General features: G+C 33.3%; 4 protein-coding genes across 4 annotated transcripts; 3 read left to right on the forward strand and 1 right to left on the reverse strand.

Annotated features, from left to right (window-relative positions):
• The first annotated feature begins 1,870 nt into the window (after nucleotides 1-1,870).
• On the forward strand, nucleotides 1,871-3,250 carry LOC140875699 (leucine-rich repeat extensin-like protein 6). Its single transcript, XM_073279472.1, has one exon. The coding sequence runs from the start codon at nucleotides 1,966-1,968 to the stop codon at nucleotides 3,106-3,108; it is 1,143 nt and encodes a 380-aa protein (XP_073135573.1). The 5' UTR covers nucleotides 1,871-1,965; the 3' UTR covers nucleotides 3,109-3,250.
• Nucleotides 3,251-5,280: 2,030 nt separating this feature from the next.
• Nucleotides 5,281-8,221, forward strand: LOC140889675 (small ribosomal subunit protein eS1-like). Its single transcript, XM_073297400.1, has 7 exons — nucleotides 5,281-5,387; nucleotides 5,507-5,554; nucleotides 5,630-5,735; nucleotides 6,905-7,042; nucleotides 7,131-7,316; nucleotides 7,466-7,666; nucleotides 7,939-8,221. Exons 1-7 carry the CDS (start codon nucleotides 5,377-5,379, stop codon nucleotides 8,026-8,028), a joined length of 780 nt encoding a protein of 259 aa, XP_073153501.1. The 5' UTR covers nucleotides 5,281-5,376; the 3' UTR covers nucleotides 8,029-8,221.
• Nucleotides 8,222-8,482: 261 nt separating this feature from the next.
• On the reverse strand, nucleotides 8,483-9,549 carry LOC140889489 (calmodulin-1-like). Its single transcript, XM_073297209.1, has 4 exons — nucleotides 9,362-9,549; nucleotides 9,116-9,273; nucleotides 8,948-9,031; nucleotides 8,483-8,793 (listed from the first exon to the last, which is right to left on the reverse strand). Exons 1-4 carry the CDS (start codon nucleotides 9,438-9,440, stop codon nucleotides 8,656-8,658), a joined length of 459 nt encoding a protein of 152 aa, XP_073153310.1. The 5' UTR covers nucleotides 9,441-9,549; the 3' UTR covers nucleotides 8,483-8,655.
• Nucleotides 9,550-12,020: 2,471 nt separating this feature from the next.
• On the forward strand, nucleotides 12,021-15,649 carry LOC140880693 (guanine nucleotide-binding protein subunit gamma 2). Its single transcript, XM_073285355.1, has 4 exons — nucleotides 12,021-12,379; nucleotides 14,740-14,792; nucleotides 14,879-14,923; nucleotides 15,299-15,649. The coding sequence occupies exons 1-4, from the start codon at nucleotides 12,263-12,265 to the stop codon at nucleotides 15,381-15,383; spliced, it is 300 nt and encodes a 99-aa protein (XP_073141456.1). The 5' UTR covers nucleotides 12,021-12,262; the 3' UTR covers nucleotides 15,384-15,649.
• Nucleotides 15,650-15,683: the final 34 nt, after the last annotated feature.

The raw sequence follows: 15,683 nt of genomic DNA on the forward strand, positions 1-15,683 counted from the left end.
TGTAAAATTTAACGTGGTTGGTGAAGTAAAGGGCAAAAATACATTTACGAAAAATGGGGGCAAAAAACAAATAACAATAACAATTAATTGGAAAGATAGTGTGGAATGATCATAGAAGTTTCGTATGTATCACTCCTTTACCTCGTCCATACATGCAAGCGTTTAGTATAATATAATATCGTAGAATGATACGAAAACCTGATCGGTAGGATTTTGACAATTCCAATTTCCCAACCAACGTCATTGAGGCCAATATTCCTTGTCTATATATTTGCTACCAATTAAATATTTGAATTTCCTGCTTATTAATGCACAATACAATATGATATATTTAATTTATTTGTGGGCCGGGGTAAGTATATTTATCTATATTAAATAAAAACTAAAATAGAGGAGTATAAAATAATAATAATAATAATAATAATAATAATACTAATAATAATAATAATAATAATAATAATAATAGTTGGACAAAAAATAAAACCAGTGGCCCCATGGATATCTTGAAAGACTAGGTCTCCAAAAACTTGTGGGTTTTGTCAAAGCATATTTGTATGACACAAGTATTGTGAAAAAGACGGATGCAATTTATATTTTAAATTCAGCTACCAAAGCTAAAAACCGTGTTTTTGGTGTAATTTTATTATTTTGAAGAGCTAATCTCATCAACAACCCTATCGAATTATACGTATTAATTCGATCTTTATATAGTTTTGTCGCGTTTACTTTTAATTGTAATACATTTCAAAATATACAGGGTACATGATAACCTTTTTAAGTAGGCGTAAACACCTAACTAATTGTTAGGATTCAAAAAATTTTCCTTCTTTAACATTTTTTTCGAACGAATTTATGGTATATGATTTACCTAATGAAGTCTATCTCACTAGCATGTTCTACATAAACTACCGCGTTAGCATGAATATTTACCCAATACATAACATAGCAATTGCAAGTTCGATCATTGTTAAAAAAAATTAATCAAATATATTCCTACACTCTCTCTCTTTCATTTTAATTTCATTTATAATATATTTAAATTTCACACCACTCATTTTATTGTATACAAAATTCATATTTTATTACATAACTGATTATCAAAATTTGAATTTTATGATAAAATAAACGTTTGAAAGAAATAATAAATTATACATGCAAAATTTGAGGTATATATGTAATTATATTATTATTATTGTTATTATATATATATATATATATATGTTTTCATATTTATACAATCAAAACTTACTATATTATTAAGTACGAAACCCTTGCAATACATTATCTTTATCTTTCTATGTGTGTGTTTATATATAGGGAAAATGAGTTTTTTTGTTCAGTAAGTTTACTCCTTTTGGGTTTTGGTCCATTAACTTTTTCGATATGGGTTTAGGTACACTAACATTGCATTTTCAGTGTTTTTTGTCCAACTGCATATGTGTCAGTTTTTTATTGGTCCACGTCATCATTTTGAACCAATCAGAAGTTGACACGTATGCAATTAGACCAAAAAACACTGAAAATGGAAATTTAGTGTACCAAAACTCACATCGAAAAATTTAATGGACCAAAACCAAAACATGGACAAGTTAATTGACCAAAAAACTTATTTTTCCTTATATATATATGAACAAAACTATATTTTCTATAATATTACTTTAATATAGTAAACATGTAATGATCATAATATAGTACGTATATTAAAAGTCATAACCACATATAATATAAATTAATCTCAATTACATCATCACTTGTTTATCTCTCATGTTATTTTAAGGTAATTTAGTTTGAGATGTATATCATTAATTACACATATATTTCATAAAGATAAAAAAAAGCCGACTATATATATGTGTGGGAAACGATTAGCCTATCATATATCCAATACAAAAACGTAACTGGTCCCCGAAACCTTAGCTTGTCCAAATAAAAACTCCAAAAATGATCTGAAGCAGCAAACGAAAAATGAAAATAATCAATCCTTTAACCATTTTCACGATCCTCTGCCTTTTATTCCTCTTCACTAAACCATCCCAGCAAGCATCAAACTATTCCACACCACTTCCAAACCCTCGACTTTTCAATGCATTCTTAGCTCTCCAAGCCTGGAAACATGCCATCACACATGACCCCAACAACTTCACTTCTAACTGGTTTGGCCATGATGTTTGCAAATACAACGGAATTTTCTGCGCCCCCGCACCCGATGATCCCCACATAATCACAGTAGCTGGGGTTGATTTGAATCATGCGGGGATTTCAGGTTCATTGCCCGAAGAACTCGGCCTGTTGACTGATCTAGCCTTGTTCCATCTAAACTCGAACCGATTCAAAGGCACGATCCCGGATAGTTTTCGCAATCTCCATCTCTTATATGAACTTGATGTTAGCAACAATCTTCTGTCTGGGAAGTTCCCTTCTGTCGTTCTTTGTCTCCCTTCGCTCAAATTCGTGGATATTCGATTCAACAAATTCCAGGGAAAGGTGCCACCTGGCTTGTTTGATAAAAAACTGGACGCCCTTTTCATAAACAACAATGATTTCCACTTCACTCTTCCTAGAAACCTCGGGAACTCGACAGTCTCTGTTTTAGTTCTTGCCAACAACAATCTCCAGGGGTGTTTGCCTTCGAGTATAGGGAAAATGGCGAAAACCCTGAACGAGATTATCATCAGTAACGTTGGACTGGGAGGGTGTTTGCCTCGGGAAATCGGTTTTTTGACTAAGTTGACGGTGTTTGATGTGAGTTCCAACAGGCTTGTGGGGAGCTTGCCTGAAGCTATTGGCAACATGAAGTCCCTGGAACAGCTGAATGTTGCTCATAACAAGCTCTCCGGGGCGATTCCAGAGAGCATCTGTTCGTTGCCGAGGCTGGAGAATTTCACTTTTGCTGATAATTACTTCTGTACGGAGCCAACTTCTTGTCGCAAGATTAAATCTAAGGATGATTCCGTGAATTGTATTCCCCACAAGCCTAAACAGCGTTCTGATAAAGAATGTCATGCTTTTTACTCGCATCCAGTTGATTGTACCGCTTTCGGCTGTGTGTCTCCGCCGCCTTCTCCGCCACCGTCTCCGCCTCCTTCTCCGCCTCCGTATCATTATTGATTGCCTTGATCAAGTTCACGTTTTTTGTTAATTTTTTTTTATTTGGTTGTTTGTACTTATCTTGACTTCTATTTTGTTTTGGTTTTCTTTAATATTTTTCGTCTTTGGTTGTTACACGAAAGGGAAGGATGAACTTCGAAGAAAGAATACACTGTATACATTTATATATTTTTTAAAACATAATAAATAAATAAATACAAGAACTTTACTTTAATTTTTTTTAAGAAAGTAGTAGTCACTAGTAAGATTAATTAAATCACAATTTGTTTTGGAGAAAATTTCTACAGTTTATCCATAATAACATGATACTTAAAAGTAGTTAATTATATGGATGATAGAATGATAGTAATCTAGCTCGCACAACTGTCTATACTATTTAGGTTGAGTTTTCGGGTTATAAATTAAAAAAAAAAGTAGTTGATTATTAGGTCAATTCAAATAAATTAACATAATAACTTTTAAAATTTCGGGATTTGAATTGTGAATGAATATTTCATATTAAACCTTTTAAAATTTCAGGATTTGAAATCATGACTTTATAAATCCATTGTTTTTTGGATGAATATGAAGTTTCAGAATAAATTATAAATCCGTGTACAAGAAAACTTCGCTTGGCTCAAGACATGAAGTTTATAATGACAAGAAAATCAGAAATTATATATATATATATATATATATCACCAAATTAAATACGCTCTTTCTTCATTGTTTGGGATTATTCATCCATTACTTACATGTGATTCATGCCTGCATTTTTTTTATTTCACCTTTTGTTTTTGAATGAATAACATATTCACACCTACTTTGAAGAAAGTAATTTTCATGTGAGCATTATATAGGTTAAATCGATCAAACTGAATTAATTCAAAATTTCCTTCTGTTAATTCAGAAATTTGTTTATAATTTTAGAAAATATCGATTAATTAATCAGTTTGATTCGTAAAAAATAAATTAACCGAAATAACCCAATAATTAAATAATTAATTTTTTAAAACTTTTTCTAGGACTTACATATAATTTATTGAGTAACACTCTTTTGAGATGGTCTCATCCATGAGACGGGTCAACCTTACCCATATTTATAATAATAAGTAATACTTTTGACATAAAATGTAATATTTTTTAATGGATAACCCATATAAGAGACCCGTCTAAAAAAAAATAACTCTTGAGACCGCATCATGTGAGTTTTTGTCTAATTTATAATATTAATTAATGATTTTATAGTTAATATTGCATGTAATTTTTTTTCAAAAAAAATTTGTTAGATATACTTTATTTTATTATGATAAAGATCTCATATTTCAGTAATTAATTTTTTACACAAATTTTAAATTTTTTGTGAAAACATCGGTAAATTCGGTTTTAGTGATTTATTCGGTTCATTACAGTAAACTTGAAAAATTTCAGCTAAATCGATTTCGGTTCATTCCCCGATAATGAAATTAACCTAATGATCGCTCTTAGGTAAGGATGTAAATGATCCGAGCCGAGTCGAGCCGAGCTTTTGAATGTTCAAGCTCGGTTCATTTATAACCGAGCCGAGCCCGAGCCCGAGCTTATTTAACGAATATATTCATGGCTCACGAGCTTATTCGAGCTTTTATCGAGCCTAAAAGAGCTTCATATATTTAAACTATAAATTTAAATATTTATTAAATTAATTAAAAATTAAATTATATATTTGAAAAAATATATAATATTATTATTAAAATTTGTAATTTTATTCTAATAAATTAATTTTTATAAATTTTTCAATATATTTCATAAGTAAAGTGTAAATTTATAAATTAAATATCAATACTATTATTTTTTCGTCTAAGAGATGACTTACGAGCTTGTTAACGAGCCTGTTCACGAGCTAAAGAGTCTGTTCACAAGCATGTTCACGAGCTAACGAGCCGAATATTATAAAGCTCGAGCTTGGTTTGTTTGCCTTAACGAGCCTCATTAAACGAGCTCGAACGAGCTTTTAACAAGCCGAGACCCGAACAGTTCGCAAACTGTTCGGCTCATTTACATCCCTACTCTTAGGGCCTCGATTTATGGGTAATTTTAAAAAAAGATTACAGATAATCTCTACCCCCTGCACCTATGGGCCCACCCAATAGTCCGAATAATTGAGCCCAAAAGCAATCGAAAAAATACAAGCCCATAACCAATACATAGGTCCGTAAAAAAATTCCTAGGGTTCTTCAAGCGGAGCACGTTTTACATAGAGGTAGCCTCACTCGGAGTATTCTCTGTCTCACCTAAAGTTCAGCCGCGATGGCCGTCGGGTGAGTTTTCTCTCCGTTGATGTTATTTACAATTGCTCAATCTATTTAATCACTTCATATACAAAATTATTTTATTATATGTATTGCTCTTTGTAATGTTTGCTATGGTTTATTTTCAGTAAGAACAAGAGGATTTCAAAGGGTAAGAAGGGAGGCAAGAAGAAAGCGTGAGTATTCTGAATGGTGCTAGTTTAATATAAAGTGAGAGTTTTGGCTTAAATTGCGTTTGTAATTGATAATAGGACCGATCCGTTTGCTAAAAAAGATTGGTATGATATCAAAGCGCCTTCAATATTCAACACCAGAAATGTCGGCAAAACCCTTGTCACTCGTACTCAGGGTACAAAGGTATAATAAATTATTGTATCGCATTGTTAAGTTTGAGACCAAAGATTTGATTTTTATTCATCTTATGAGTTAATGTCGAAGGAATTATTGCTTTTAAAATTCGGATTTGGCTTTCTGTAATTTTCGGAAATCTTCGATGAGATTACTGTGTTTCACCAGCTTACTGTTGCCGTTCACGGTTGCTTATCAGCAATTATGTTTATTCCCAGTTTTGTATACTTTCTTCCATGTATTATTCTTATAGGTTGGCTGCTCTATGTTGTATAATTGAATTTTACTTGCATCTTGTTATCCGCTAAAAGCTCAATCATTCTTTCTGTAGCCTTGGTTGTTTGTGTCATATTTCAGTATTCCTCTTTATCATGTGTCTGGATCTGGAGTCCATAAAATTGTTAATTTGCTTATGTTTTTGAGGAAATGTATTGGTCTTGTTACATTTGTTTTGGTGAAGGAAACATCTTGCTAATGATCTTGTTTCATGCCATGTGTGTTTCATGGATACCTTAATACTCTATTTAAATCTTATGGTGGATGTTGGAGTCTGGTTTTACATGCTTTTGAACTCATTCAAGATTTTGTTTCGTCTTAATTAAGGTAAAACCTATAGTTATGACAAGCAGAGTTTGCACTAAAGCATTTGTGTATCTCAGAGTTTATTAATATGTGATTCTGTAAGAGAGATGATATATTACAGTCTACAGAATCTCTTTGCGACCACTGTGCTAGACAATATAAAAAATATTTACAACTCTGTACAAAAATGAAACTTTGTTATCTTCCATTTTAACTTGACATCACCCACCCCTGCATTAAAAGTGTGTGAAAGGGTGCCTTGAACCACTAAAGCATATTAAGGCGTGCTTCAATGAAACTTCTTTTGGTTTGTTTGTTTTATGCATATATTTAAGGACAACGTGTGACGAGTGTTGATGTATTGATCAATGTTCCTCAGGAGGAGATATTAGGTAGACAAGCAAGTGCTCACAAATGAAGAGAAAATGGCATTTTTCATTTTTATTTGATGGTTCTTTGTGTACTTGTTGAAGTTATGAAATTCAGAGCTTGTTTTGATGGAGTTAAATGTTTTTAATGCTTTACAAAATCTATTAGAAAATATTTTATTTTTTATTTTACATGTGTTATGTTGAACATTTAATCTTTCCTATCAGATTGCTTCTGAAGGACTCAAGCATCGTGTTGTTGAGGTGTCCTTGGCTGACCTTCAAGGTGATGAAGACCACGCCTTCAGAAAGATCCGTTTGAGAGTTGAAGATGTTCAGGGCAAGAATGTTCTCACAAACTTCTGGGTATGAAGGAGCTAAAGATGCCAAACACTTTGGTGATATGTGTGCATTCTGTGTATCTAATGTCTTTGATTTTCTTGGTGAGCTGCAGGGTATGGACTTTACTACTGATAAATTAAGGTCACTTGTCAAGAAGTGGCAGTCATTGATTGAGGCTCATGTTGATGTCAAAACTACTGACAATTATACTCTGAGATTGTTTTGCATTGGTTTCACCAAGAAGCGTGTGAATCAGCAGAAGAGGACATGTTACGCACAGTCCAGCCAAATTCGTCAAGTAAATACGTGAATTATTACGAACTTGTTTCAAATTTATTCACACCATTTATATGTGTCTTCATCCTCAGATCTGTGTAGCTTATGTTTTTGTAAATGTTCTGTTCCAGTAATATAACAATTTCATGTGGATGATTCTTTTTCCTATAGATCCGGAGGAAGATGCGTGAAATCATGGTTAACCAGGCACAATCCTGTGATCTCAAGGATTTGGTTCAGAAGTTCATTCCCGAGTCAATCGGAAAAGAGATTGAGAAGGCTACTTCTAGTATTTACCCTCTGCAAAATGTGTACATTAGGAAGGTTAAGATCTTAAAAGCTCCCAAATTCGACCTTGGCAAGTTAATGGAGGCAAGTTTTTACTGTCCATCTCCTTTTAGCCCTATGTCACTGTTAACAAGTTAACCTTCAAAATCTTGATGCAATAAGATGGGATCTTTTATATTTTTGTTCATGAATCGAGAAAAAATGTGATGACTGCAATGGTCGTCATCAGAACATCGTTGAAATATTGAAATCTAAATTCTGTTAACCATGTCTATTACTTGGGACACAAACCGAGAGTCAAATTCATCTCCTTTGATCGTAACATAAAGTTTGTCCGCATTTGCATGAACTTGTAGGTTCACGGCGATTATAGTGAAGACGTTGGTGTCAAGCTTGAGAGGCCTGCTGAGGAGACGCCTGAGGTGACCGAAGTCGTGGGTGCTTAGATTTTGCTGATACCACCCAAGTTTTCTTTTATCACTTTGAAATTTGAATTGAATGCACTGGAGACTCCAGTTTAGGGAAAGCCTGATAATGTGACGGTGGATGTTAATTTTGTTTTCTTTTGTTTGGACGGCAATTCTTTCTTAATCTGCACCTTTGCCAAAACCTCATTAAAGTATTTCTTTTAAGATTGAACCCCATAGTTTCTTTTTTTAACGTTACTACGTTTGCATCGATGAATTATATTGCCAATTGGAAGTTCTCATTTGTTGAAATACTACAAACTAACACAAACTTGCAGAAACTTTTCCAAGAAATTGGATTGTAAACGTATATTTTATGCCGATAAACTTTATATAACTAGTCAAAATTTAGGCTTAATGATTTTCAAAAACAAAAAAAATAAAATAAAAATTTAGGATTAATTTGCGTCAGAACGTACGAGGAAAATAGGCTTTTCAAGCAATTGGAACAAAAACAAATCAACATTCATATCAAATTAACTCGATAAGAAATACAAAATTCCATCTCTTCAATTTGAAAAAAATAAATTAGCCAAAATGAAACAATAATTGTAAAACACTAAACTTAAAAAGAAAGTTAACATAAAAATTCATCTCTCTATGTCTTCAACCAATAGTCATCATCATCTTCACAAATTCATCGTAATTAACTTGCCCGTCGCCATCCAAATCCGCTTCTCTAATCATCTGCTCCACCTCATCATCGCTTAATTTTTCACCTAAATTGATCATCACATGACGAAGCTGCAAAAAAAAAAAAATCATCAAAAAAATTTAATTAATCAATAAGGATCTAATCCACCTACCTACAACCAAAAAAAAAAATTGTGTAGTAACATGAAAACAAATGTTAATTAATACATATCCTATCCTAGATATATATATTATATATATATACCTCAGCAGCTGAAATGTAGCCATTTTGATCTTTGTCAAACACTTTGAATGCTTCCTTGAGCTCCTCCTCGGAATCATGAGTGTCCTGGAAATGATTATTTCTAGCTACATTAAGTCTCCGTGGCTGTTTCATAATTATGACAAAAGACCAAATGTACTTCATATATACCTTAACTTTCTTGGCCATGAGAGTCAAGAACTCAGCAAATTCGATGGTCCCATTCCCGTCAGAATCAACCTCATTAATCATATCCTGAAGCTCCTCCTCACTGGGGTTCTGATCCAAAGACCTTATCACCGTCGCCAATTCTTCGATGGTAATACAACCTGCCCGTATGTATGTAAATTTGAATTAGAAATTAACAAACCCCATGATATAAAATATTCAAGGTGAACAAAAAAACAAAACACTAACCATCACCATCTTTGTCAAATAGACTAAAGGCTTCTTTGAACTCAACAATCTGTTCTTCATTAAGCATTGCGTCGGCCATGGATATTATAGGTTTTCTTGATGTAACAATGAACGAAAAAATACTTTGGTTTGAGAGAGGTATATATATATTAATGTTATATAATATTATTGTGTATAGGCTAGCTCAATCCTGGCTGGCTTTATATATATATGACATGTGGTACCGACTGACTACGTACTAGCGAGAGAGAGGTGAGACAAACAAAGCCGTAGTAAACGCATCAAGTTTCTCTATACTTTACAAATATTATTATTATTATTATTATTAATAATAAAAGAAAATGAGGAGCAGTCAAGAATTGAGTAGGTCAACGTTACGTTGTACCAGTGGGAGTGGTAGAATGTGTGTACGTGTATTTTGAATTGAATATTTCTCAGTGAAAAAGCAATTAAGGTCATTTTGAATCTAAATTTGGGGTCATTTCTCTGAGCTAGAGTAGCTGGATTTCTTTGACCGGCCGGTCCCTTCATTAATTTGACATTCATTAATATTACCAAAATATAAACAATTGATCAAGCTCGACATGAAATAATTTGAAATGGTCAGTGATCGTGTTCGTGGTCGTGGATAGAATTATACAATGAGTATATAGTATTTCCTATAAAGTGAACATGGTTGTTTAAAAACTGCTGCATGTAGAAAACGAGTGACGCACATAATTACTACACACGTTTGACGAAATGGCAACGAAAAACATGCTCAGCTGAAACAATGAATAGGTCAAAAATGGAGTTGTATGTGTATGTAATGTGCATGTAATGTTTCCCTTTAGGAATAACATTAAAAAGTCGACCGAATCTGCCCTTGACTCGGTTTCATGTCTATGACCTTTCCAACTCTTGTCTCTTGGATTTTCTCCATACCTTATTGTTCATACATGTAATTTTTAATTTCCTCGTTCAACATCTCAGATACATAGCAACATTTATGTTTGATTAATTATTTATTTGCATGATTCAATTCCTTTTTTTGGACGGAATGTTTCAAAATATATTTTTAATTTATTTACTTGTTTAGTAGTGATTTATCGAAGAGTTTTGATTCGGTAGTGATTTATATGTAATGCACTATATACAAATTTAATACATAGGTAATATTAATGTTGATCCGTGACTAAAATAAATGATGAAAAGAATTATATTGAGCATTTTTCAAACAGCACGACTAAACATGAACATAAACAGCCCATGGCTGTGGGAAGTGTGCAACTTAAAAGTACATGGGATTTGAAAATCAAAACGACATAAATGTGCTTTGCTGTCCACGCGTTTTGCTCCCCATTGACAACTGTAATTTCTCATTTAAAAAGCCCTCCCCTTTTGGGGGAAAAAAAATACTAATATTTATACGATTTTACAGTGCCCTGATTTAAAAACTTTATATTGATATTTTTAAAAGCTGCATTAATTTGTTTCACTGATCATTGGCACATATATTATGGTGTTGTTACTACGATGTGTTTTGATTTCTTTGACTATCGATATTATCAAATTTATTATGAAACAATTCATAATCATTTATTTTTTAAGATATTTAAAATCTTTTGTTTGTGGTTGGTTGGTTTATATTTTTGACATTCTTCAACATCTTGTCATTATCCATTAAATATATATTAAAAATCGTCTTTGATGCTAATTGTTACCCAATGGTCAGACGGTTTAGTTCAACCTACCTCAAGTGTATTACCCTAATAGGAGATCTAACCCATAATTTGTCATATATATCAGCACTATAATATTAATTATGCATATGCGTTGAGATGTAAACCGTCAGATGAATGATTTGGGTACTACCCAAAAGTCTCATCAACCGGTCCGTACTCAACTTTTAATCCAAAAACTACAAGGGAGTCATGTGTATTTTTCGAGTGAACTCACACATTGAATTATATGGGAAATATTATGACCTCTTTGTGACCTTGAAATGAGGGTTTCGAGATATTGGCCTCATTTGGTTTCAAAAGTCAGGCCAAAAAAGCACTTTTTAAAGTGCTTTTTATTTAATAAAGTGTTTGACTGACCAAAAAAGTGCTTAAATAAGCACTTTTTTAAGTCAAAATTAGAGCTTTTTCAAAAGCCAAAAATTATAGCTTAAAAAAGTGCTTTTTTTAAAAAATGTCTACCAAATCCAAACGGGCCATTGTCCATAGGTAGTAGCATGAACAAATCTTTATTATGAAATCTTAGTATGGAGGTTCATATACATTGATTCACCCAAACCCATTACCCACCTGATTAGGAACTAACGGGCTTTAATCAAATTGGACTAAAAACTGGGCTTCATTTCTGCAATCCCATATTTACCTAGCTCGGCTTTAGTCCATTTTTAGCTCCATCTGCTGACCCATTTATATCCATAATTTGAAGAAATACTGACTAAAATATTTCAACATGAAGAAAAAATAATTTCTGCACATATACTTGTGTTAATCACACGTAACCGTGCGCTAAAATAATTTAATTATGATGATTATTTTTTATTAATAAGTCAAATTATAAATTCTAATTTTTTTAATATTTAATTAACTTGAAGGGTATTTTTCAAAAGTCACATTAATTGATATATCCAAATTTTGCAATATATGTCTGTGAGGTTAGACACCATTTCTTTGTGGAAAAAAGCTACACACGGGGAAAAAAGAGAAGGAAAAAAAAGGCCGACTACTTTTAGCTACGTTACTACGTTAGTTGATCCTGGACGAAATCGAACTTAATAGACCAAACCGAAAAAGTTTCTTTCTATGTTTCTTGTTTAATTCAAAAATTTTTGTGGGTCTGCTTTGTTCTTTAGATTGTGCTTTTAGTTCTTGTTTATATTTTTACGTCAGAAGTATATGAAAAATGCAAACTGGGAGTTCAGGTGAGCTTCGATCGCCGATGGGAGCAGCGGATACAAGAGGGAAACACAGGGTTTCTGCTGAATTGAAGAGACTCGAGCAAGAAACTCGATTCTTGGAGGTTGTTTTCTCTTCTATTGTTTTCTTGACTTGGCCCTCTATTTGTTTTTGTTATCATATATTTTTTTTCATGTTGTCTTATGTCTGGGATGCTGTAATTTCACTGCGCACTTTATTGAGTGGTGAAAGATGAAATCTTGAGGTATATCTCCTGGTCTTTTTTCTTTCTTCCTGGATTTTCTTAAGAAATAAAAATCTGTTTCATTTCAACGACAAAAGAAATTGGTGCTTTAGAGAATTTAGCTTTTTACCTTGAGCTTTCTTATCGTTGTTCGGTGATCCAAAATAGTAGTTGGAGTGGATTTTGGAATACCTTGTTTTGCCAAAAGAAATTGTAGGTTCCTGTGGAACCATATCTATTTTCACCTTTCACAATTAGTACTAGAAAGAAATGAGAGTTCCTCTTTGATTGAGTTTCGGGTATTTTTTTTTTTTCATTGGTTGGATACGTGTGTTCTGTTACTAGCATACTTCTTGGAATTGGTGGAGAAATTTTTTCGGAAAAAAACATGCCTACCGATGGTGATGAATGTGATCAATGCAAAATAATGCTTCTTATGAGTGCTTATGTTTTACTAGAATTAGCAAGTCCAGGAATTCTTCAGCCAAAAGCGCACACTGTCTAATAAACTGAATCTACGGTTAGATTGAGTTATATATTACAGAACATTTAATGAACATCTTGGTTCACAAGTGTTATTGATGAAACTAAGCCCTAAGAAACTTGACATTTGTGTATTATCCAGCCTCAAACTGTGCAATAGAAATACAATATTGAACATTTAAATGCTTGGTTTGACAAGTGCGTAGTTTGATCCAACGTGTTTGTGAATTATCTTGACCAACTAGTCCACATTATAAATCTGTTGAGAAAGAGAAGTTATGGATTTCGTTGTTAATCAATTAGTTAAAAATTAACCTTTGATATTTTTGCCAAATACATAATGGTTCTCGATCACAATATAAATCATGTTCCACATACAAATGTTGAAGGAGCGTGATTGGACTTAAACGATTGACAATGAACTCTTTTAGCGACATGGTTCAATCATTTTGTTGAGCGATGACAAATGCGAATTAGTTGTTAGTGGAGCCCATCATGTACGTTGCAACTTGCATTGACACCCAACTCGTAGGTTCGGGGAGTGATAGAAAGTATCAAAGACAATCAGTCTTAGCCTGGAAAATCCGGCTGTATACTCATGAAAATTGTGAAAGAGCACGATAAGTACATCCCATGTCCAATGGGTGAAAATTGCAATACCCAGTCGCAAAATAAAATGTTGAGACGGTATGAATAGGCTTATAAGGATGTATAACATATTTAGTCCCCTGACTTGAATTAGTTATTTTCCCAAAGTGGGAATGTATGCAAAATAATTGCTTGTGGAACTCATTATGTACAATCTCGCTTGTACATATCCTCACCTAGTGGACCCAGGACCTGGCACAAGAGTAGCTTATGCAGATGTATGGGATACTTGATTTTCTTTTATGGTGCTTGCCAAGGAAATAAAAAAAATATCTAGTTTTTTGGCTTTAAAAAGGTATCTAACTGAGTATTCTCTGTCGTCCCTGTATACGCATAAAAAAATAATTGGTGAAATTGTGCTTATAGTACTCTTTTTTGGCGAATGAACTTTGATTTATTCACTTTTATATAGATAACAGTTTTCACATATAGATTTCTAGTAGTAATTGGACTGTCACATGTGCATGTATTTACTTGTACGTCCATGCTGTAGAATAATTAACATTTAGAAGGCAATTACAGTGCTTTGATTTGTATACTAATAAATTTGTTGGTTTTAAATTGTAAAATTCAAACCAGATTGCTGCAATACGTTGTTTTGGCGAGTCCTTACTTTTAAAACACCCAATTAGCGATGGATTTTCTATCATTTTACTTGTCACGACATGGCAAAATTCTAAGTGTTTTATTGTAAACTGCAAGTACTTGCAAAACTCGAAGTGCTATATTGTAAACTACAAGTACCTGTGAATTGTGATTCTTTTTTCCGGGCAGCTTTCCTGCTTCACCTTCATGGATGTTCGGAATCCTATATATGATAGTCATTTGCCTTTCTCAGACTTTTTAAAGTACGTAGCAGAGAATATATGTAATATCGATCCATATCCACCTATCTGCTATGTTGAGCAATTGGATCACCAAAATTTTCGGCCTGTAGTGTCTGTGATGGTTATAATTGCACGGAAGAAAGACTTCACACTGTTGCAAAATATGCCGCATGACACCTTTAACTGGTGGCAATAAGATATTTTTCAGTGTGATTATCACATTACTAAGCACCAAAATGGATTTTTTCTACTTTAGTAATTTCTTATGCGAAACGTGCACAGGAAGAATTGGAACAGCTCGAGAAAATGGAGAAAGCATCAGCTGCTTGTAAGGAGTAAGTGAGAAGATCTTTAAATGATGCACCACTTTTCTGCTTTTTAGCATGATATAAATGCCTGATAGTACTTTTATTATTAACAGGATGCTGAGTAATATCGAGACAAGACCAGACCCTCTTCTTCCTGTGTAAGAACTCTAACTTACGTCTTTATTCACGAGTGCCATCAGTATGGTCAGTAGTGACTAGCTAAGCCAGAAATTAAGAGTTAATTTTTTTAAAAAAAAATACAATGAGGGGCAAAATAATGTTTCTCTCCGAGTTTTTATTTATAAAAATATCATGCTTTTCTCCTTTTTGTATCGAAAAATCTACAAATATATGGGAAAATTAAAAGGGAGGAGCAACGGCCTTGCTGGCCTCCCTCTTTCTCCACAATCGATCACGGTACCATTAACAAAATTTTTCATCCAATCTGACTCGAGCCCATGACTATTCCGAAACCAATAGCTGTACTATTCGACCATTTAATGGGTCATATGATATTTTCTGTCCCCTTTCAGAACGAATGGACCGATAAATCCAATTTGGGATCGATGGTTTGAAGGGCCTCAAGATTCTTCTGGATGCAGATGCCAGATACTATGATGGTTGCAGCTGATTCTGGGATTATCATTCTTCTAAAGGTGTTTCCGTGAAAACCTCTCTTACAGCAGGCATCGAGGATAGTTGGACACAACCGTTTTTCATGTTGAACTAGCTTATGTTTACGTCGTCAGAAAATTAAAATTCTTTGTCACCCCGTCACCCCATGCCAGCAGATTTGGATTAACGATGTTGCATGTACATCAGATGATGAATGGTGCGGTGTTTGATACGATGATTCCAATTCTCTACCCAATTCTATTTAAATATATCTGTGAATGAATGATAGTTCATGCTGCACAA

The sequence above is a fragment of the Henckelia pumila genome, chromosome 1 (genome assembly GCF_033568475.1).
Source record: "Henckelia pumila isolate YLH828 chromosome 1, ASM3356847v2, whole genome shotgun sequence".
NCBI lineage: Eukaryota > Viridiplantae > Streptophyta > Magnoliopsida > Lamiales > Gesneriaceae > Henckelia > Henckelia pumila.